This window comes from Pan paniscus, chromosome 2 (genome assembly GCF_029289425.2).
Source record: "Pan paniscus chromosome 2, NHGRI_mPanPan1-v2.0_pri, whole genome shotgun sequence".
NCBI lineage: Eukaryota > Metazoa > Chordata > Mammalia > Primates > Hominidae > Pan > Pan paniscus.
The window spans coordinates 55,659,947-55,682,003 of record NC_085926.1 but is presented as its reverse complement, the minus strand read 5'-3'; the positions used below and the strand labels follow the sequence as shown (position 1 = coordinate 55,682,003).

The following is a 22,057-nucleotide window of genomic DNA, read 5'->3' as shown; positions in this document are numbered from 1 at the left end:
ATCAGAACAAGGCAGATAAAAGGTAGCTCCAACTTAATTAGGGGCCCATACCTTAGAAACTTATTCTGCAGTGGGGTTCACTGTGAAAGTAAAATACCCTTGACCACAAGGATATTTTTGTGGTTTTAAATTGAAATCATCAAGTCAGTAAGGCTCCTTTGCTAGACTTTTTTAATTAGAGAAGGAGAGATTAAGCAAGGAACCCTAGTGTGAGAGTAGGTTGGCACCAGTGCTGGAGATGGCTATATCTCCTGAGCTGGATGCCCCTTTTGACTGGGCATCCCAGGTCTAGTGGAATGATACCTTGTCCTATACTGGAGATTTGAGATTTGGTAACCAATAACTAATATATCAGTATATGTACTGTTATAAATCTAAGTCCCAGAATAAAGTCGTTATCAATGGATAATAGTTATCAATAGTTATCTTTCCCAATTGATTACAAACCCTACACTTAATTGTGTAGACCATATACACTAATACATACAGGGTACATATGAGTATATGTTTCTTCTCAGGAGAAAAATGACAGCCATATGAAAGCATGAGAGTCCTAATAATGGGGTGATGCGGATGAGATTTTAACTAAATGTTCATGATGTACATAATGTTAGCTGACCTGACTTAAAGGGGAAGGGTCTCTTTCAGGGATTCCTGATTCCCTTTCTGTGAATCTTCCAGCCCTGGCCTTCCTATGGCCTTAAAGGCTTGACCAACAATGACTTATGGAAGAAGGGCTACAAAATGTTGATATTGCCTCTTGAGCTTTATTAAGAGATCAGAACACATGAAAATGCAGAAATATGAAAAATCATTTGCCTTGTTACTTTTCCAGAAAAACTCGTTTTTCCTTAGGTAATTCAATTACGTGAGTATTGCCAGGTCCTTACAGAATTATATTCTTTTTCCATTTCTTCCATGTTTCTTTCTCCTTCACTATGATTTTTCTTGCTCCTTAAGAGAAACTGAATCCAAGTATTATAAGTCTAGACTAGCATTTCCCAAAGTAACTTTTAGAACATTAGTCCCATGAGGAAAGCCTTGAAACGAAGATTCTCTGGGCAAAGAATTTTGTGAAAGTGCTCCATATTATAACTCTATCTTCGAGCGTCCTGGGGCAATTAGCAGATCAAAGGATCTAAAAAGTCATATAAGAAAGAAAGCTCCCCAATTTAATTTAATCCAGTATTTCCCAGACTTATTTGATTGTAGATTTCTTTTCTCTTTCAAGTAACATCTGTGCTCTGAGAAATATTGTTCTCAGAGTATCAGGTGAAAAAAGAGACTACCCATTTTATAACATGACTGATCCAGTTTCCAGCAGTATTTTTTATCAGAAGGTGGGATTTTCCGGCAGCTTCTTGCTTTGCACAACCGAAAATGGAAGTGCCTCTTCCATTCATTTCCTGGGATACCTTCTTAAAGGCAATAATATCTGAGAAAGAGTGATCCCACCAATAACCCAGTAGATCTAAACTAAGGGAGTCATTAAGGTTGAGGACCCAGGATATCAAGAATCGTCATAAATACACAGCCCTTGAGGGATTACTGAGGGGGTGGGAAGATTTGGAGAAGATGTAAGAGAAGTCAGTGCAGTGTGGCAGCTCAAGAATCTAGCCCCCTACCTGAGAGAGAAGCATTTAATAGCTGGTGGGCTGTGACCCCCAGGATGGTCACAGCCATTGAATATGTCCAAGTAGAATATCTAGACAAATCCCAGTAATGACTTGGGAAATCCTTCAAAGCAAGAAGTGGCCATGGGGGCAGACAACAAATATTTCCCATGACACAAGCTCTGCTGGTGTGTTTTGAGAAACAATAAAGTCCAAAGAGTAAATGAAACATGCTGGAGACACATTAGAGATTTTTCTTAGGTTACCAAGATTGATTTCACAAAGCCAAGTAGAAATTCAGCTTTTCCTAAATGTTCTCTGTATCTGTTGTCATCAGTCTCATCTGTCATTTTCTTTAAATAGCATCTCCTTCTCTGCCTTAAAACATATCAGTGATACCAAGTCTTTCTACTTTCCTTTTTCTAGGCATCATACAAGTTTTACTGTCCCAGTAAAAGTCATATTTTATTAAGCTCATTCCAGCGGCTCCCAGGTATAGACTAACCTGGTGAATAAGAAAAGCACAGCGTCAGCATGAGGTCCACACTCCAGCCAACTTAAAATGCCAGGCACCATGCAGGCTACCCTTTGTGCATCTAGGACTCACATTTCTCTTCCTGGGTCTTGGGTTGGGTGTTAGGTCTTCAAGGACCCTGATCTCACTGCTTGTTTGTGCAAAATGTACTTCTATGTGTTAAAGCACTTGCCGCTCTGATTCTAGTTGGGAAGGGCCTAAATGGCAAAGAACCTAAATATTTTGGGGCTGGAAACCTCAGAATAGGTGGCCACTTTTGAAAGCCCAAGAGAAAACTCTTCTCTCCTCTTCCTCCTTCATTGAATGCAAATACTCGCTCATAGGTGTTGGAGAGCTCAAGGGATTTTGACCACCTTTGAGACTTTCTGATAGTATTTAAATTTTAAATTTCACATTTTACTTACAGAAAACCAACTTCTAAATGAGGGCTATGAGTTTAGGAGCATGGAGACAGGATACTTATGTGACCAATTACAGAAAAATTTGGTTGAATTTCACATTTTATATTCAGATTCTTTGTCCCATGTTCACACATGTCTGGCCCTTACGAGGTACTCTGTAAATGTCTGTTGAATGAACTGCTCCCATAGTAGCTTCGGGAAATAGGAAGGGCAGATGGAAGTATCCCCATTGCATAAATAAAGAAACTCAGAGGTTGTTAATGATCCAGAGTCACAAAACTGAAAGTCAACAGGCCCCAGATGAAATCCTGAGTCTCTGAGTACTATACATTGGTGGCAAACCCCTTGGATACATCTATGCAACCACGTGTATTTATGATTGCACAACTATGATGGATCCACTTATTCTTGAGTGCAAATGTGCTTTTTCCCTTTCCCATGGAATTGTAGTAAATTTTATCCTATTTTGTTTATTTTCCAAAATTGAATTAAATGTCATCTTTGCCAGGCACAGTGACTTACACCTGTAATCCCAACACATTGGGAGGCTGAGGCAGTCAGATCACCTGATGTCAGGAGTTCGAGACCAGCCTGGCCAATGTGCTGAAACCCCATCTCTACTAAAAATACAAAAATTAGCCGGGTGTGGTGGTGAGTGCCTGTAATCCCAGCTATTTGGGAGGCTGAGGCAGAAGAATCACTTGAACCTGGGAGGTGGAGGTTGCAGTGAGCTGAGATCGCGCCATTGCACTCCAGCCTGGGCAACAAGAGTGAAACTTCGTCTCAAAAAAAAAAGAAGAAAAAATATATAGTCTCATCCATTCTCTTTCCATTTGCCCCAGCTTTCATTGTCTTTATTTCCATTCTTCTGTTTTGTGAGTTTATTCCTTCCATTTCCCCCCATTTTACCTGTTCCCTTTTACTCTTCTCTATTCCTGCTGTCCCTGTGCCAATTGCAAACTCTCCTGCTTCTATGGAATCACCAGAATGAGATCCTCAAGTAGTGGAGAGACTGGCCTGGAGAGGGAGGGGAACTGCTCTGGGTCACAAAGGGTTCTTGGCAGTGGATTGCCAAGATTCACATTCCCTTGCTCACTCTCCCCTGAGCCTCTGAACCTGCAAGGATCTGGAGCAAACCATGCCCCCAGAGCAAAACAGAGGGTGCTTTATTCTGCTAAGGGCTGCTGTCAGATCAGCCAGGGTGCTAGGGGTACTTTCAGAGAGTGACTTTTCTGTGGTAGAAGCTAGGTTTTCCCTTTTGCATTCTGAACTTTAAGGTGTCTGTCCATTCTATGGATCTTGTCCTAGGAAACTGATTGCCCTAATCCTAAATATTATCCACTCTACTTGGTAATTTGCAGAATCTGTCTATGGATATAAATAGTAATCCTTGGTGCTTTCTCTGCTGCTCCTGATGACTGTGTGGTCCCAGCATGTGTTGGCTCTCAGCCAAAGTGCGTGTTTGTACCATTGGACATATTTCAGAGCATTGAATGTTCACTTCCATTTTCTGCTGAAAATTCCCATAGAATTCTACTTGGGACACACGTTGTTTTGCCATAAGTCATCAAATTTCTTGGTTACTAAAGAACCCATGCCTAGATTTGGCCTTCTCTTCAAACTCTGGTCACAGAACTGATACACAAATTGTATTTGAAGATACAGTAAAATGATCCCAGTGACCTAATTTATAATGGTTGATAGGAATCTGCTTTTCCTTTCTGTGTTTGGATTCTGGATTCTTGCATATAGGCAGATTCTTACAGTACTGAACCTATACTCTGCTTCAGAGAGGCTGCAGCACTCACTGCCTTGGTTTTGAGATTTCTGGTCCCTAAATATGTCCCTTCTCCCCTCTTTCTACAGGCAAAAGAGCCATAAGGTAGAGTTGGCTCAGAAAAGAAAAGCAGGGCTTTTGCTCTCTCACCCTCCTACCTCTGTCCATTCTGCATACACCTGAGCCTTGGGTACTGCTCTCAGGTAGAATTAGTCAGCATCCTATAAGAGCATTCCTTAAAGAGGGGAATTTCCAGCCATCCCTGCAATTATGTCCTCATCGATGTTGTGGCTGGAGGCAGGTGACAGCTCCAGGCCCATGTGTTTCCTGGCCCTAGATCTTTTTTCATAAAAGCCACCTGCTTTTGTCCTCCTTCTGCATTTTATGCTTAGTCCACAAGAAGTTGGTGGGGCCTCACAGTCCAACAGAAGAATGAAGCAGTCACAGCAGCCCCTCCTGGGGCACCAGCTCGAGGCCGTGGGATCCCCTACTCCCACTGAGCCCCTCTCTGTGAATGCAGGGCCAGCTTTTGTGATTGATGCTCTGCTTCCCTTGCACTTTCACCAACAGATTAGTCAACGTGCAGCCCTTTGAACTCTGACAGACAGGCAAGGGGTCCAACCTGCTCTGTTGCCCCCAGAAGATGAATTCTGTATATAGAGTTTTTATTCCTAGCTTTTGCTTAGGGAGGAATAAAAAGAATTTATTTTATGTTTTGAAGTTAAATGAATGTGGGATAAATGTATACATAGCATCCTGTGTGTATATATGTATGTATTGCTCTATGTCAGATGAACTGACGACTTTTCCACATATGGAAGAATTTCACAAGATCATGTTTAGCTAGAAACTTCTCTCCCTAACTTCCTCTGAGTGCATGTTTGAATATACGTTATATATACATATATATGTATGTGTGCACATAAATATATCTTCATGTTTCCTTCACTGAAGAAAAATTAACACCGTATATCAGGGCTTACTAAAGTATAGTTATGGAACATACAAAAAACCAGGAATCTTTAGTTCCCCATGATAGTAACCTGATAAGAAAAGTTACATGTTTTAGGCTTTTAATATCAGTTTCCAACCAAGCTAGTATGTCTAAAGCTTGCCCAGATAAGAGACAGTATATATATATATATATATATATATATATTTTGCATTGCAAATCTAATGTCATGGCCCACTTCTTGGAAGGAGCCTTGAGTTTTGTTTCATGTGGGGATGAAGCCTTCAAATTCAACAACCCATGAAGAAACCTCTTATTGGTGCTGATGTGTTTTGCATGGGAGAAGGGTTCAGAAGTTTTGACCCTTGCCACTCCTGGGCCAGTCCTTTCAGAACTGTAGCCAAGGATATCCTGGCATGCATTTTGAAATAGCTCTTGAGAGCCACTTGCCTCTTTCCCAATACTTCTTTTCTCACAAGTAGATTGGAGGATACTGTGTTTAGCAGGTTAAGAAATAGAAAGATATCACAGATGTCTCTTTTTTCTTTATCCCTCAGAGACTACTAAAAATCCCCAAAACTACTAGAAAGTGAGCCAGACGGCATATGTGATTTCCCACCATTGGGAAATAAAAGGGGCAGTTTATTTGTTTGCTTGTTTTTAAGAGCAGAAGCTGTAGAGTAACCCTGCGGTGGCTCTCTGTGAGGCCACAGGTAAAGAAGGAAATGGGGACAAATGTCTGAACTGTTGTTGTGGGAGGTATTTAACTGCCTCCTTCCTCTACCAGCAGTTACATGCTCACCCAACCATTAAGAGCTCCAGGAGAGGAAGGGAGGCGGAGTTACGCAGCAGTTGGGAAGCTGGCTTTGCAGATGAGCAGGTTATTGTCAAAGCCCTTTAATCTGGGTGTGATGTTAATTCCCTGCATGTAAGCACATGAGGGCATGATTTAATAAGCCCTGCCAGGTAGGGTCTTCACTGAGTATGGAAAACATGCAGAGCTGCTTAATGCATCAGGATCCTCCTGTTAGAAAAGGATTTTTCCTTAAAGGAGGTTTGAGCCTACTGAAGATTTCATTGAGTCTTATGCTATTTGGGGTAGAGTGTTTTTTTTTTTTTTCTTTTACTGATTTGTCTAGGTTTTACACCTTGTTTGCAGTATTAGGGTTACATTAAGAGATTTGTTGCAGTATCCTTTGAGTCAACAGGGGTTTTTCAGACATAGCCTGCACTCTCCAGCTTACAGATGCAACGCATCTTGGCAACATTGGAGGGTTGATTTCTTTTCAACTTGCTGCTTTAATCCAGTCGCATTTGTCTAAGAGGCAGGACTTTAGCTCCCCCATTGAGAGGGGGTGGCCAACCTTGAAATGTCGGGAAGCAGGGAAATCCATTTTATATTGCTAAACACCATTGCCTCTCTTTTTTTCTATAACTGATGTAATAGGGATCATGTTTGACTTACAACACTCCAGGCACTTGCAGCACTCCAAAGATAAGGGACCAGCAGAGGAAAGGGAGTAGGAAACATCCTTTAAACATACCCTGCACACACTCACAAAGTCTGTTATTGCAGGAAACCACCTTACAGACCAATAGCATTTTAAAAATTCGGATTTGGGCATCCATCTATTAATGATCTTAATAATGTCAATTTTGAACAGCCCAGAGACTCTAAAATATTTAAGAATCATTTTGTACCCCATCAGATCCTTTTTAGACACACCATTTTGCCTTCAGCTTTAGTGTAATATCAAATAATTTGTTTTACTAGTAATCAACTATTAATGCTACCAACAGGGATGATATGTCTAGTTATATTGGTGTAAGTCTGTAACATCCACAAAGTGGTTTAATTTACATTCTTGGGTTTAATTTGCACAGCAAACCTATGAAGCATCGGGGCCAGGATATGGTAGTCCCATTTTCTTTTCTTTTCTTTTTTTTTTCTTTTTTTTTTTGAGACGGAGTCTCGCTCTTTTTGCCCAGGCTGGAGTGAGTGCAATGGCGCGATCTCGGCTCACCGCAACCTCCATCTCCCAGGTTCAAGCGATTCTCCTGCCTCAGCCTCCCCTCATTTTCTTTTTTAAGCAGCTGAGGAAATGAAGAGTCAAAAGGAAATTTGATTGCCTACCATGAAGGAAATGGCAGAACCAGAGTCATGTTAAAAACACAATTTTCACTGTGTTTAACAAAGCCAAGTGTTAATGACTGATCGATGAAGGAGCGAAAATAAAGCCTGTCTTCACTCCCACCCTTTTTTATGGTTATCTGGCAATGGTTCCGCTTTTAGCAGATGTTGATTTTAAGCTCCCAAACAATATTGTTGGCCGACATAGAGGCTTCAACCATTCTCATCTTCAGCTGGGTATCTGATGTCCTTGAGCTGAATGAACTGGCACAGTGCACCAAAGACTAGTTTGTCACAGCTATTTTGCTTGAAGGAAATAGAAAACTAGTTTCTTCAATTTGCCCTATAATGACGATGCAAAAAAAAAATTGAGGAAGCACTTAAAGATGTTATATTAGAAGTGGAGGAAAAGGCCACCCAAACTTCTATAACGTTCTTGATGGCTTGAAAAGTGGTCTCAGGTGGCTGCCCTGCCTCAGCGTGTCCTAGTGAGGTGAACTTGCTGAGAAGAACCAATCCAGGCTGCACAGATTCTCCAGTACCTGCCTCTCCCTTGAGAGACACCCCAGTGTGTCTTTTAAAATATGGACATCTCCTACTGTGTTCCCCCTCAGCCAATGAAGTTTCGCTTTCACCACTGGGGTGTAGAAGAATAAACCAGAGATGTGGCTCGTGCGATAGAAGAGGGGAAGAGTCATTCTGAGAAGACACAACTCAACACAATCTTGGCAATCGTAAGGAACTCTGGGAATCCAGGAAGCATATTCCTTCAGAGGAATCCAGTCATTCAAAACAGTGAGAACTGAGCCTTCCATAATTACTCATTTAGAAATATCTAAGTTCCCACATCTGAGAATCATGGCACAGTATGAAGGAGGTGAAGGTGCTACCTTTCCCCTCAGAGATCTTAAAATGTGTTGGGGTGCTGCTGATATGTCCACGTAAATAGCTTCCACTTGCATATGAAGACCCCTTTCTTCCAAGAGCCAGAGGGACCCAACTAAATTGTAGCTTCTAGTTCCAACCAGGGTCTTCAACAGCTTGGAAAGAAGGCAGGACCAAGTTCACCGTACTCTAGAGCTGAGCTAAGCAGAACCAACAAATGTCTTCTGGGGTCAAAGTGAACTCTTCTTTTTGTGGCTTCTCGGCTCATATGGTGGAGTCAGAAGGGTGTACTTTTGTGGTTAGACAGGCTGGAATTTGACCCTGGCTCCCCAGCTCCTGGCCAGGTGTCCTTTGGTGAGCTACCTGACCTCCCTCCCTGAGCCTTCCTTTCCATATCTGCACAAAGAACCTCCTGACACCTGTGTCACCGGGCCTTGGTGAGCCTCAGGGAGGAAACACAGAAGCCGTCAGCACTCTTTCTAACCTGGACGAGGTGCAAATACATACTGGCTCTTTTCTATCCCAGCTCAGAAATAAGCTAACGCTTATTTTTAAAAGAGCAGGAAGCAGATTTCTGAACCTGGCTAGGACTTTCCTGTTTTGGCGGGGGATCTTACCTGCAAATGGGCCCCAGAGATTATAATAAATACAAGTCATGTAAGAGTTTATAGCCATACCTGACCCCATCACCTGAACAGAGACATTCATCCATGGACTAAGCATTCCAGGAAGCAGGAGAAATAAAAGTCAGAATGAATGGTCTCCAGAGGGAAGGTTTGGACTTGACCTTAGCAGAAAACCTACTAGTACCCTGATGAGGCTCGGTGCCCCACATTTGCAGGCTCATGCCTAAGCCTATTGTTTTCCTTTACAGATGTGTCTGTTTTTCCCGGCTCTGGCCAAGCCTGCAGTTGGAAATGCTAACAGGATCTGCTTTGGTTGAGCCCAGGCTCAGGGCACATCATAAATTCCACACTGTGATCTTGCTTTCATGACTTGTGCAGCCAAACGTTGCAAAGTCCTGGGGCTTGAAGTTTCAGAAGCTTTAGAGAAGCCATCAATGAATTAGGGGTGGAGGCGAGTCTGAAGACTGCCCACACCAGACCTAGTTATAACCAGGATCATCTCCTTGCACCCCTTCCAGCAAGGTAGCCAGGTGGACCTTCCAGGCAGAGACCTTGGCTGAGTTCCCACAAAGGCAGTAGGCTATTTGAAAGTGATACTTCCCTGGTTCTACTTGCTTTCCTTTCTAGGACAGGAGTGACAGTAAGATCCCCATTAGGAACTTAATTCTTTGATTTCAAGAAAAAAAGCCAGCTATCAACTCAAAGAGAATTTCAGGTGTTTAAAAAAAACAAAATCCGGTGGTGGCCTCAGGTTTGCCTGCTGGCTATACCTAATACTTCAAATAGAGACCAATTTAAAGGTTTACACTGGGCCATTTATCATGTCAGATTATAGAGTTTCTTCTCAGAGCCTCTTTGCTGGAGCTAATAAATGCCCCCCCACAACAACAAGTCTCTTGTCTTGTCAACGATGACTCAGTCCCTTTGCCTTTAGAGCTTGTCATCAACATAGCCGCTGTGAGCAGCCCATCGGTGAGGAATTTTGTTTTATCTCAATATTTACAGAATCCCATTAGGGCGCAGCATCTGGGACTACAGGATTTCCATCAAGACCCCCTTGTCTGTCACGTCATCCCTGGAACTGTAGATGTGTCCTGAGGTTATTTGATAGTTAAACCTCCTCCCCTTCAGAATTTGCTGTGTTTTGTGGTCACTGTGCTCTCTGGGCTTCAGTCCACCTTGGATGTTCCCATCCCCAGATGAACAAAAGCATGCAGATGACTGATGGACTAGAGTCTTTCTTCCCATCCAGATATTTTGGCAACTGGTGGCAGAACAATCACTCACAAAGGACACACAAGGGATCAAACACCGAGCAGCATTCAGAACAGCCACTGCAAAGTAGATTTGGAAACAGAAAAACAAGGAAAGGAAACAGACTCTCCCAGGCCTGATAGATGCATTTTAAAATGCCAAGTATTTCTCAACAACTTAGCATGAAGTTAAGGATCAAGTGATAGTTGTCTGTTTCTTATTTTTGGGTCCCCAAATTTACATTTCTGTGCAGTAAGGCTGCTGAACAAATTAATATTTGCATACAGAGATGCAGGCAGCGCAGCAGTGAAACAGCTGCATATGTTTGGAAAGACTTGGAGCTCCCGCACTGATTAGCTCCTGCATTTTTGTTTTTTATTCCCCAAACGGACACTCACTCTGACCCAGATCATTTGGCGATGAGGGTCAATTCATGTTTAAGCTTTGAAGATTAGAGAGACCAGAAAGAGCCACCACTTCTCTATTTTCTTTTAAAAACTTTAAACTTTAAAAAACTAAAAACTTTTAAAAATGCATAATATTCTGAGTTCATGAAAGGAATTTATCCACATTTCTGCCACATTAAATGTTAGCAAAGTTTACATTGGACTGTCATATTTCTTTACTTTATTCACTAGCATACAAGATGTCGATCTGAACATCTGGTTTTTAATAACCCTCGACATCTGGGAGCCCCTTTTTATTCCTATGGTGGACGAGGAACAGTAGTAGTGATATTGGCAGCGTGTACTTTCAAACTACAACTCCTGTCTGTTTCAATCATAATTAATTACCACTTTTTAATATATTTAATTTGCTAAAAGTGATTTGCATTAGACCACATTTCACTGTTAAGAAAATAGTAGTAGGTTTTGGTGGCAGTGGCTTTTCTTTTTGCTTACTTTCTTCTCTTTTAAAAATTAAAACCTGATAGGAATGGATTTGGAACAAAATGAATGTATATATGATGTTGGGTTTTAAATGTGAAATGAAATAAACTGCTCTGCAAGTTATTTTATAGCTATTTAGGAAGAAGTCGGCAGTGGCTGTAGGCTGTATTTTAGAGAAAGCCTCCTATTTTGCTTTGTGACTTTGGCAAATCATAGCATCCTTCTATGCTTGGAGTTTTTCTACAGCAGCGATTCTGGGGGTCAAGAATCATATGATGAAAGCTAGGGCCTCCATCCAGAGACATATATTTGCACACATACTCAACAACATTCTTCATTGAATTTCAAGGGGTTGCCAGGCCCCTTGAAACCCATTTATGAATGCCCTAGGGTCTCATGGTGTAAACTTTCCTCCTTCATGAAGATGAAAAGGAGCATCAAATTTTCGTTTCTCCAGGGACAGAGAGGAAGTTAAATGAATGTAAAAATACATTTTTCCTAAGTCACATAGGGAAAAGGGAAGTTTCTTGGCAAGAGCAATGATTAGACTGTTTAATAATAAATAAACACAGGTAATTTTTACATAAGAAGGCCCAGCTAAAATGATCAATGTGTTTTATTGTTTGCCAGAATATTCCTACCTAAGCTGTCAAGTGAAAATTCATACTGAGTTGTCCAGTTCAGACTCTGTGCAAATCATTCCACTGACTCAAGTCAGTCAGGGATTTGTAACCTTCGTGGGCCGTGGATCCCTTTGGCAGTATGATGAACTCTCTGGATCTCTTCTCAGAATACTTTTTTCAATGCATAAAATAAAATACATAGAAATACAAAGGAAATAAACTGTATTGAAAGTCAGTTGGAAAATAAATCTTTGAGTAGATAAAAATGACCAGGCCTATTGGCCAGATTAGGTGGAACTGTATGAAACTGCTATTTTTCTAGGTAAAAATGGCCAAATATTGGCATTTTCATAGGATTCAACCTAATAGTGTAACTACTTAACCAATAAGGAGTCAAATAATGAGAAAATGTTCCAGGTTATTTTTTTTCTTCTATTCCTGATTTTCAAAACAAGAAGCAAATCATGGCAAAATCTGACTTCACTGGAGACCTATTAAAAGGCACAGCTCTCAAACTATGTGTGACACCAGGGTATGTTTCAATCCTTGCAGTAAACTGTGAGAATTGTTCAAAAAAGGGACTTTGTTTGGGGATATACTTCTGTCTTCAAAGATTCCATTTCCCTCTATATTAGCCACTTCACTAAGTGAGGAAAGTCACCAGAGCTATTTTTGAAACACTTTTCAACAAGAATTCCAACCAAAGAAGTTTCAGTTTATCCATAATTGAACACAATTTTAAGTTAAGCAAAACTTTCTTTCTACAAGCATTCTACTGAATTGAAAGTTTACCTCTCTTTTCTTTGAAACTTATTTGATTGCAAATGTATAATCATTCCATGCAACTGGAAATCGCCAGTGCATCCTCTTTCATGCTGAGAGCAAAATAGAATCTGTCAACTAAGAAGATCGCAGCATGTTTGAGCCTTTGTGGAATAACCAATATGAATTATTGCATGCTGAAAAAGTTTGTTCCACCCAAGTAGATGGAGTTGTGTGTGTGTGTGTGTTTAATTCTTCTTCAGCCTTTATTGATACTTTAAGCTTAAGAGAAATTAAGGGTATTTGATTACTATAATTACTTCTCTGCTTACTTAAAAGGTTTAATCTACTCCTTAGGCATATGCAATTCAGATTGCATGCTTTCCAAAAAAATAATCATCTGCTAATGTAGACTAATTTTAATCTTCTAATCCGATCTTGACACAGACTCAGAGCTGGGTGGGTGGAATGTTTTTGTTTGTGGGTTGCCATAGATACAAAACTCGGTTATGTGTTTGACAAGTCGGTGATGTGGAATTTAAGTTACTATGGATTTTTTTCCTCAGTCTTGAAGATTAAAAAACAAAGTGAAGATTAGTGTGCCTTTCCAGTGCATCTCGGTGTAACTAACCTTCTCTTCTTTCATTCTGGTGCTCCCCTCCTCTCTGTGCACCTTCCCACCTCGGGCCGGCCGCAGGATGACGAGGAGGGCATATGGGCATAGCCGGGCCTGTAAACCAAAGTTCCAGTTTTGTTTTGAGGGGTGAGAAACCATCTTTTATATCATTTTTCTTAAAAAATTGCATTCTAGTGTTGTATTGTGTGCGTGCTCAATTGTGCTCGCTGATGTTTGTGAATTGTGCCCTGTGTTTGCTACTGTGTTCTGTGAGCGCAGAATGTCCGCGTGCCCTGACCCTTCCCAAGAGCCCCCTCCATCCTACCTCACCTCCCCACCCCACAACCACATTACTGCTCTGCCTTGTTGGGGCTGGGTTTAGCACGATTCAAATGTTTCTGTGTTATTTAAGATGTAAACTGTGCCCTTACTAGGATTTATACACACTTTTTAAGGCATGATTGTGGACTCAGAAATTGTCGCAATTCTCCAGTCGTGGTTTTCAGCCGACTGCTTGCTTTCACCAGATATGCCAGTGTGGTGTGACTCTCACGTCCTTCTGGTTGTGTCAAATGTTTGGCAAGGAATAAGGAAAATAAAATATGTATCTTCATGGAGCTGAAACTATCATCTCTAAGAAGGCCGTTTAATGGATTGTGCTATCTCTTCTATGGCAGTTCTGAAGAAAACACAAGGATGAAGGCATAGTAATGGTGAATGGGTAAATGTAACTCTTTAAACGAATTAGAATAGAAATATTCATATTAGCAGGTCTTATTAGTGACATTTTATCTGTTGCTTTATAAAAATTATACTTCTATGAGGCTTTGCATTAGAAATTATACACATTGTATTTATCAGAGGGTTTTGTATTTTAAAAGCTGATCTTTAGCTATTAAGAATCCACCCTTTATTTACGTCCTGTCTGCATTACGATTGAATAGTGACACGTAATTACCACATGGTTATGAATGGAATACTGAAGTCTAGCAACTTTTCCTGCTGGGAATTACACCTCTCCTCTATACTGCAGGCTGTTTAACACCAAGTCACAAACTCCCTGGAGTTGAATATACATATGGTTACATGGAATATGGTATTAAACTTGATAACATTGCATATGATGTTTTATTCAGAACAAGGAATGTGGTAGATTGTGTGCCATGGTGATTTTTTTCTGATCAGAAAGTATTCAATCTATATAGTTCTTTATTCTGGGACAAGCATGAAATGACACAGTGCTGGAGATTCAACAGGTGTGGGACAATTCTTTGGGATAACTTAGCATGTATGTCTTTCCCCGAGTCTTGCCTTCAAATAGCATGGCAGGTAGTGCTTCAGGTGAAGTTTAACCAAAAGCTGGTACGTTTGGCCTATGGGTGAGTTTCATTGTTGTGTTTTACTTCTTAGTTGAACCTGTTACATGTCCCACTAATGGGTCAGTTTGCTTTTTTTGGTACTGAGGGGGCAGTTCACAGGATGGTGGTTTTCAGGTACGACATCTTTCTACATAGTAAAGATGTAATGCCTCCTAGATCCATTTGCTGCCAGTAAAACCTGCTTCATGTTAATACAGAAGTATCTCATCTCTTCTCCCTTTTCTTGGCAAAGGGGAAAACGGCACTGGAATTAACACTTCCAGATGCAAAGTCATTCCATAGGAAAGCTTGTCAGTATGAGGAAGCGGGGAAATCAGAGAAGTTCTGGATGTCTATGGGAGCAACTCTCTCCCTATGTAGGGAAAATATTAAGAGAAATGTCACATTTACTCACAGAGAAAAGCTAATAAAAGTGGAAATTGACCTAAAGTCATATGAAATGAGAAGAAAGCGTTTTATAGCATTAAAAAGCAAACACATGAAGCCTGCCTCAAACATGCATGGAAGAGGTAGGTAAAGGAAAGTTCTAAGAGTTTGGCAGTTGTCTTGAAAAGTGTAGCTCCTACTTGGGGCTCTTCTGTGAAGCTACTTCTGCCATCATGAGTATCAGGGCGCTAGGCTGCACTTGTGTTTCCTCCTGAATAGTGAAGATTTTTTTATTGCTCTTTCACAAGATTCGTGACACCCTGAGATATGAACAGTGTTGTTATCCTCAGGATGGAATTGGCTCCAAGACCCATAGGAAATCTTGCTTTGCTTAAGGCAAATGCAGACAATTGTATTAAGCCCTATCCCCTTTATTTCTTCATGAATTTCCCCAAATGCCATGCACACCAGAAAATAAATGTTTTTAGAAATTTAGTCAATATATAATCCTACTTTAGTATGCTGTAATAAATTTCATATGCTTCAGAGGAAAACTACTTATCTTTCTTTATGACTCCTTTAAACAAGTTTGCTTAGATATCCTCAGGCTTTTAAAACCATATCTTTAAGGATTTAAATAATGAGATACTGGGGGAACCTTCTGTTTTTGAGCAGCCGCTGCATGTTTTGAGTTGCATTACAATCCATGAGGCCTTAGGAGACATTAAATTTATAACTAAAGATGGATAATAGTGGTACATTAAAAATTAACTGTTTTCAATGTTTTGATTTATGGCCCCTATAAAAGAAACATTACAAGATGTTATTTTACTAGACATCAGTAATATGCTCATAATAGCATCGGAAGGCTCTGACTTGAATCTGGAGTTTTGGTGCTGAAATGAATCATAATTTAGAAAAAGTCACTCTAAAAATTACAACAAATTGGAATAAGCATAACAACCCCATCAGCTCCTCCCTTTTTTGCCACTTCTGGAGGCTAAGTCCAGACATGATTTATTTGTCTCACTATGGTCATTCAAGAGTGGTATTTTCCGAGCACACGGTGGACCGGGGAAAGTTTACTTTTCTAAAGAGTTTTGACAGCCCCTAGAGCTAGCCTTTCCCCTCTTAAACCTCACACCCAGGCCTGGATTTATCAGCGTATGGCCTGTGCAGTCCACAGGCCCTACACTTAGAAGGGCTTCACTCTTAGGTTAAAACTCTGCTGTCACTGTCTTGAAATTCCTAATGTTTTTCAAAGAAGGGGCCTCACATGTTCATTTGCCCTCAGCGCCACTAATTATGTAGTCTATGCTGCCTACACCAAACATATATTCCTATATTCTGCTTCCCAATTCTCTTTATACTCCCCCTCCCTGTTGGATCATCCACACTCTTGTTTTCTTATGCCTAAGATTTACCTGTGGCCAGCCTCATTGTTCTGGGTTTCTTCTAGAGACTCCACGGGATCACTTTTCCAGCAAGTTGTTGCCGTCATAGGCATCCCTGGCAAAGCATATTCAACCACTGTCCTCTCACCACCAACCCCCCAAACCCCACACTCACACATACTTTCAACTGTGAAAATGTGCTCTTGGAGGCCTAACTGTATTCCCTATCTTGCCTTGCAAAATGCAGAAAAAGCAGCTCCTCAATTCTCCATAACTGTTCTTCAGGAAAATCCACTTAATGTAGGTATCATTTGTGTCAGCAAATACTTCTTCATTTACATTGAATGAAGGTGCTTTCCATGGACCCCCCCAAGAGGCATTCGGTTTTGCGAACATCAATGAGGTAGGCAATGGACGAGCAAATCGAGGCACCTTGTGAGATTTAGTGCCACCTCTGCCTCGACATTTGAATGTTTGAGCTCTTACTGTGAACTCTTGTAATTGAGCAAAGATAGAACACAAGTTTTTATTTCTTAAACCACTAGAAAGGAATTAGTCTTTTTTGATTGAAAACATATGCAAAATTTTAGGACCCGATTCATAAAAATACAGATGTGGCATTAACAAGTTTTGGCATGAGGCTGTGATGCTAGTAGATGCAGCCTGTTCAAAATGAAGAATTGTAGCTGTCTGCCACCAGCTCATGGACAATGTTATGGTGAGTAAAAATATGAATCCCAGAACATTTAGACGCGAGGAAGTGGTGTTTTACAAATAAAAGCAGTGCTGGATGGCCCAGTGGAACTCCCTGCCATGCCTCCCCTCTGGAAGAATGAAAGAAGGAGGAAGGAGATGTTTTACTGTAGCTAGGAAGTTCAGGTCTGACTTGCCTTCTTTTAGCAGACAGGGTCTGGACACTAGGCCTGTGCTTGTCCTGGAACTAGAGAAATTTAATGGCTGCAAAAAGAAAATCAAGGAAAGAGCTCTGAGCTCTACACAAAGCAGAGGTTTCTATACAAAGTGGTGGTTTCTGTGCAAAGTGCAGGTTTTCTTTCACACCGCCTATACAGGGGTAGCTACTGCTGCTTTTAATGCAATTTAGATTTTGTATAACTGAGGATCTGATATATCTCTTTCTTGTGCCATTGGCTACTAAGACTTTCATTTATTCATTCATTCATTTATTATTCACTTATTTGTCCATTCTTTCACCAAACGGTTAAGTTCTCAGTTAGATGCTATGAAACCAGTGACGAATAAGATTGCCATGGTTGCCCCCCTGTGGATCTTGCCATCTAGTCAAGGGACAGAATATAAATAATTAGACGTCTCAATAGAAACCTTGCACATTTTGGTCATGGCTTTGATGGAAACCAGAAAGATACTGAGATTAACTTGAGGAACCTACTTAAGGAAGGATGTTCAGCAAGCATCTCTCCAAGGAAGTAAGTTTTAAGCCAAGTCTTAAAAGGGGAGAGTCAGGAGGTATCCATGTCAAGGCGTGCATTTGGGAGGTGGTCCCGGGAGGCATGCAAAAGCTGGAGGTGGGAAGGAGTTTATAAGCTGAAGAAGCTTGAAGACCATAACTCTGGGTAGAGCACAAAACCGTGAGATGAGGATGGAGAAGAAGGAAGGGACCAGAAAACGTAGGGCCTTTTATGGCGAGGTAGAGAGTTTAGATTTTAAGCCTAAGAAAACTGAGCAGACATCAGAGGAGTTTAAGCAGGGACATGACATGATTTGATTTATGTTGTAGAACAACCCTGGCTGCTGTGTAGAGGATGAATTGTCATGGCAGGAAGAGCAGAAGTAGAGGCTGTTCCATGATCTGTGAGAGAATTGATGGCACTGACCCAGGGCAGCAGTAGTGGAGATGCAGACAAGTGGATAAATTGGAGATAAGACTAGGAAGGTGAAGCCAGGAGGACTTGGATGGGGAGGTAAGACAAAGGACAAAATTGAGAATGCCTCCAGATTTCTACCTTGGGTGGTGGTGGGGGCACTGAGAGGGAACTCAGAGTGCTGGTTTCCCCAGATGTCCAGTCGGTCTGGCCAAGGGAAGGGCAGGCTTTTGACCTCGGCTCTTTTCCATGTTCCTGCATATCAGCAGGGGAATCTCTGGCCTCTTATTGCAGTAATGTGCAGGCTGACAAGTTTAAAGCACGTCTGAAGTCTAAGTTCAAGAGTGGGTGGCTCCTCCAACTCTTGAAGAAAAGGAGATTGCAAAGCAAAATCAGTAGTTATAGAATAAGAAGACATGTAAGGGGTAGCGATCTGTGGAAAAACAAAAACCCCAGAGTTGTAGGAGGTTGAAAGGGACCTAGGGACTAGAGGGACCTAGAGAGAAGGAAGTTGCCATTGGCTCCTGTAGTTCCCCCTGAGATCTCCAGGGATCAAGAATTCTGTCAGTTAAGGGGTACAACACGAGATTTTGATTGCTCTTGATAATTGACTTCTCATCTTGAAATTCTAAGTATATTATTTTTCTGCAGAAGAAGCTTTCAATAATCTCTTTTCAGGAGTTAATATGAGAACTAACCAGAAGTAGCTACGAGATGTTTTAGAACCACCATGACAATGTCTCTGCCTACTTCCAATTGCAAAATCGATTCCTGGGCAAAGTAAGATGTTTTTGCTTTATCTCTGTCCCCACTTCCTCCTTTTATTTTGCTCTTCTCCTCCTCTGGAAGGTGTCTGTATATTTATGTCTTCTATTCAGGCTTACAAAGCTGCTGTTTAGAGCTTCAACTTGAATATCCTATTCACGGTCTTTGCAATTAGTAATTTATTCAAAAAATATTTCTTCATCTTAGTACTGGAGATGTACTGGATATACATCTCAGTACTGAGTCAAGATAGTGAACAAAGTGTGATTCCTACCCTCGAGGAGCTTAGAGTAGTACATAGATTCTCAAGCAGGCGTCCATAAGCCCTGGAGGCTCTGCAAATCCCCTGACATGGTTAATAGGCTTCAATGTGAATGTATGCACATCCCCGCAAAGAGAGTATTTATTTATGTTCCTCAGCAGATAGAGGGGCCAGTGACTCAGAAAAAGTGAAGAAGACCCTCATCTATGGTGGGGTGGCTAACAGTGTGGTCTCTGGATTCAGATAGACCTAGGTTTGGATGATCGTGGGCAAGTCACCTTCCATCTCTCCCCTCCATGTTCTCTTTGAGGAAGGTTGTGACACCCCCAGGGCTGTGATGAGCTGAGTAAGATGCCAAGTCATGCCTGGTGCACGGTGAGTATTCAACCCTGGGTAGAATATCAGTATATCACTATTATTGTTACTTCTGGGCTCAGGAAAGTGTACTGTATCCATAAACAGAGGAAAGTGGTTGATACTGGGGTTGTTGAATTTGGGAGGTAAAAGAAAAGGCAAAAGAAAGGTAATCTATTCCTATGGCCATAGCTACACCTAAGCCACCTACATAGCAGGGCTTACTTAAAGCATGTTTACCCTGTAAACATACCCTCTCCAGTTACCTTTGATTTTTATAACACTTGGGTATAGCTAAGGAAAGTTTGATTGTTGGAGAGTATGAATTAGTCCATGTTTATAGCAGAGGGTTTCTTTCGGCTTAAAGAAAAATCTAATGAGTAACATGAAAGCCAATGAATATTTAACAAATAATTAATTGCGAGCTAATGAATTGGAAGAGAGAAAAGGATAATAATGTCTCAGTCCACCTCTTTCTGCTCTCAAGGGTGATGGACTTGGGGGCCAAGGTAGAAGCTTTTAAGCAGATTGGAGGGCAGTAAATAAGTTCTTGTGGGTTTTTCTGGAGCTCATAAGGGTTACCTGGCAGAGCAATGCATGTTGGCTTAGATATGACCACACTCTCAGGACCTGAAATCTGGCTGAGAAATCATAAACAGTGGTGATAAATTACCATGGGCCAGAGGCGGGAGGCGTCTAGCAGAGTGTTGTTACATTACATTACATCCTTCCTGTGCCAGGGCTGGCGCACAGGGAGCACGCTGGCTCTCCCACCCTTTTGTCATTTGCTTTAGAGTATGCTGTTGGTCTGGTCTTGTTTAACCTCTTTATTAATGATCTGTAAAGGGGAGAAAAGAGCATGTGAAGGAAAGTCGCAGATGACACTAATTTGGAAGGTGTTGGAAACACTAGCGAGGTCAGAGAAATCACACAAATGGCCTGAAGAAGGTTAGGAACATGGAGGGAAAATAACAAATCTTGGAGAAGTCCAGACTCTCACATCTGGTGAAAATTAATCTGAGACACAGATACCAATGGGTGGGAGGGATATGAAAAGCTGAATGCTAAAATAATAATAATAATAATAATAATAATAATAATAATAAGCTCAGTAAACATCAGCGAAACCAGCCAGCCCAAAAGTCTGCTATGGGTGAGAGTAGGGAGAGAGGTGCCTTTGGCAGTTAGCACTGTCAGTGTTAGCAGGTGCCAGAGAGACATGTGTGATCTTATGTGACAATTGTCTTATACCTGGGACATTACAATATTATACATGCTTTATCTCAGAGGATCACCCAAGTTATCAGAAAGATGGAAAGAAAGGCTGTGCACGCTGGCTCACACCTGTAATCCCAGCACTTTGGGAGGCCAAGGCGGACAGATCACTTGAGGTCAGGAGTTCAAGACCAGCCTGGCCAACATGGAGAAACCCTGTCTCTACTAAAAATGCAAAAAATTAGTTGGGCGTAGTGGCACATGCCTGTATTCCCAGCTACCTGGGAAGCTGAGGCAGGAGAATTGCTTGAACCTGGGAGGCAGAGGTTGCAGTGAGCGGAGATCGTGCCATTGCACTCCAGTCTGGACGACAAGAGCGAAACTCTCTCTCAAAAAAAAAAAAAAAAAAAGAAAAGAAAAAGAAAGAGAAAGAAAGATGGAAAGGGTTTTTAAACAATGCAGGGCATCATTTAATGTTGGAGGCAGAACCAAAGCTTCTAAAAGAATTATTAAAAACATTTGAAAATGGCCATAATGGCACTTTCAGGGAGACCAGAAGGTATTGCTCTAGAACATGCAAATGTGGGGTTGAGAAGGCTCACAGGTTTCATTTTGAGACTTGTAGCCTGAGAATAGATACTTCTCAGAGGCCTCATTGGGGAGCCATCCAATTGGTGGCCAACGTAATGCTCTGAGTCAGAATTGTCTTGTTGGTTCAGGGAAAGCAACTCCAGCTCCACCTCTTTCCAACCATCTCCACAGCCCCAACCAAAGGGGAAAACCAAGACAACATCTAAAATCAGAGCACACATTATGGCCACCACTAGGTGTATCAATCAGAATGGCTAGATTCCTTTCTGCTATTGGAGCATCCATTGGCTGGAGGTCATTAGCCTTACCAAGACGTACCTTAACTCTATCTGCAGGCCTCCCCCATATATTCCTTCTCCAGAGTCACATGATCCCTGCAGGAAAATTGCTAGTCCACCATCTGGTGGCTACCTGGTGTTCTTATGAAACTCTTACTGCAACCCTCATTGTGGCTTCCCCATGAACATGTTTGTCAGAGACTTTGAGATGGGAATGTATTCTGGGAATATACATGTCCTCTAGCTTTGTTTTCTGGGAAATATAATGTAAATGCTGAGAACAACAGCACACAGCAACTGAGAACTTCCACTGTGCCAGGTCAGGATCTAAGGTGCTCGTGTGTTCAATCTTGAGTGGAGTAAGATTGGGATGTCAGGCCCCCATCCCTCTGAAGCAGATCCTGCACTTGTAAACATGGGTCCATGCATGCCTTGCAGCTCACAGGGTTGTTCCCATGGTGACAAAATCACTGCGATGCTGAGCCTTTATAAGGAGACTCCTTGCCATTTCTTTCCGCCTAAGAGTCAGCGTTTGCAACCCCACCGT

General features: G+C 41.5%; 1 protein-coding gene across 10 annotated transcripts in view; it reads left to right on the top strand.

Moving 5' to 3' along the window:
- The window catches only part of ERC2 (ELKS/RAB6-interacting/CAST family member 2), a 976,550-nt gene that overhangs the window by 786,003 nt on the left and 168,490 nt on the right, over positions 1–22,057 (top strand). For 3 of the 10 annotated variants that reach the window (XR_008625008.2, XR_010111445.1, XM_063602456.1), the window contains one exon: positions 13,147–13,212. The exons of the other annotated variants lie outside the window; for them this stretch is intronic. Coding sequence is in view for 1 of the 3 variants with exons in the window: in XM_063602456.1 (XP_063458526.1) it covers positions 13,147–13,173 (27 nt within the window). In the remaining 2 variants the exon portion in view is untranslated. The remainder of the gene's footprint in view (positions 1–13,146; positions 13,213–22,057) is intronic. 10 annotated transcript variants of the gene reach the window in all.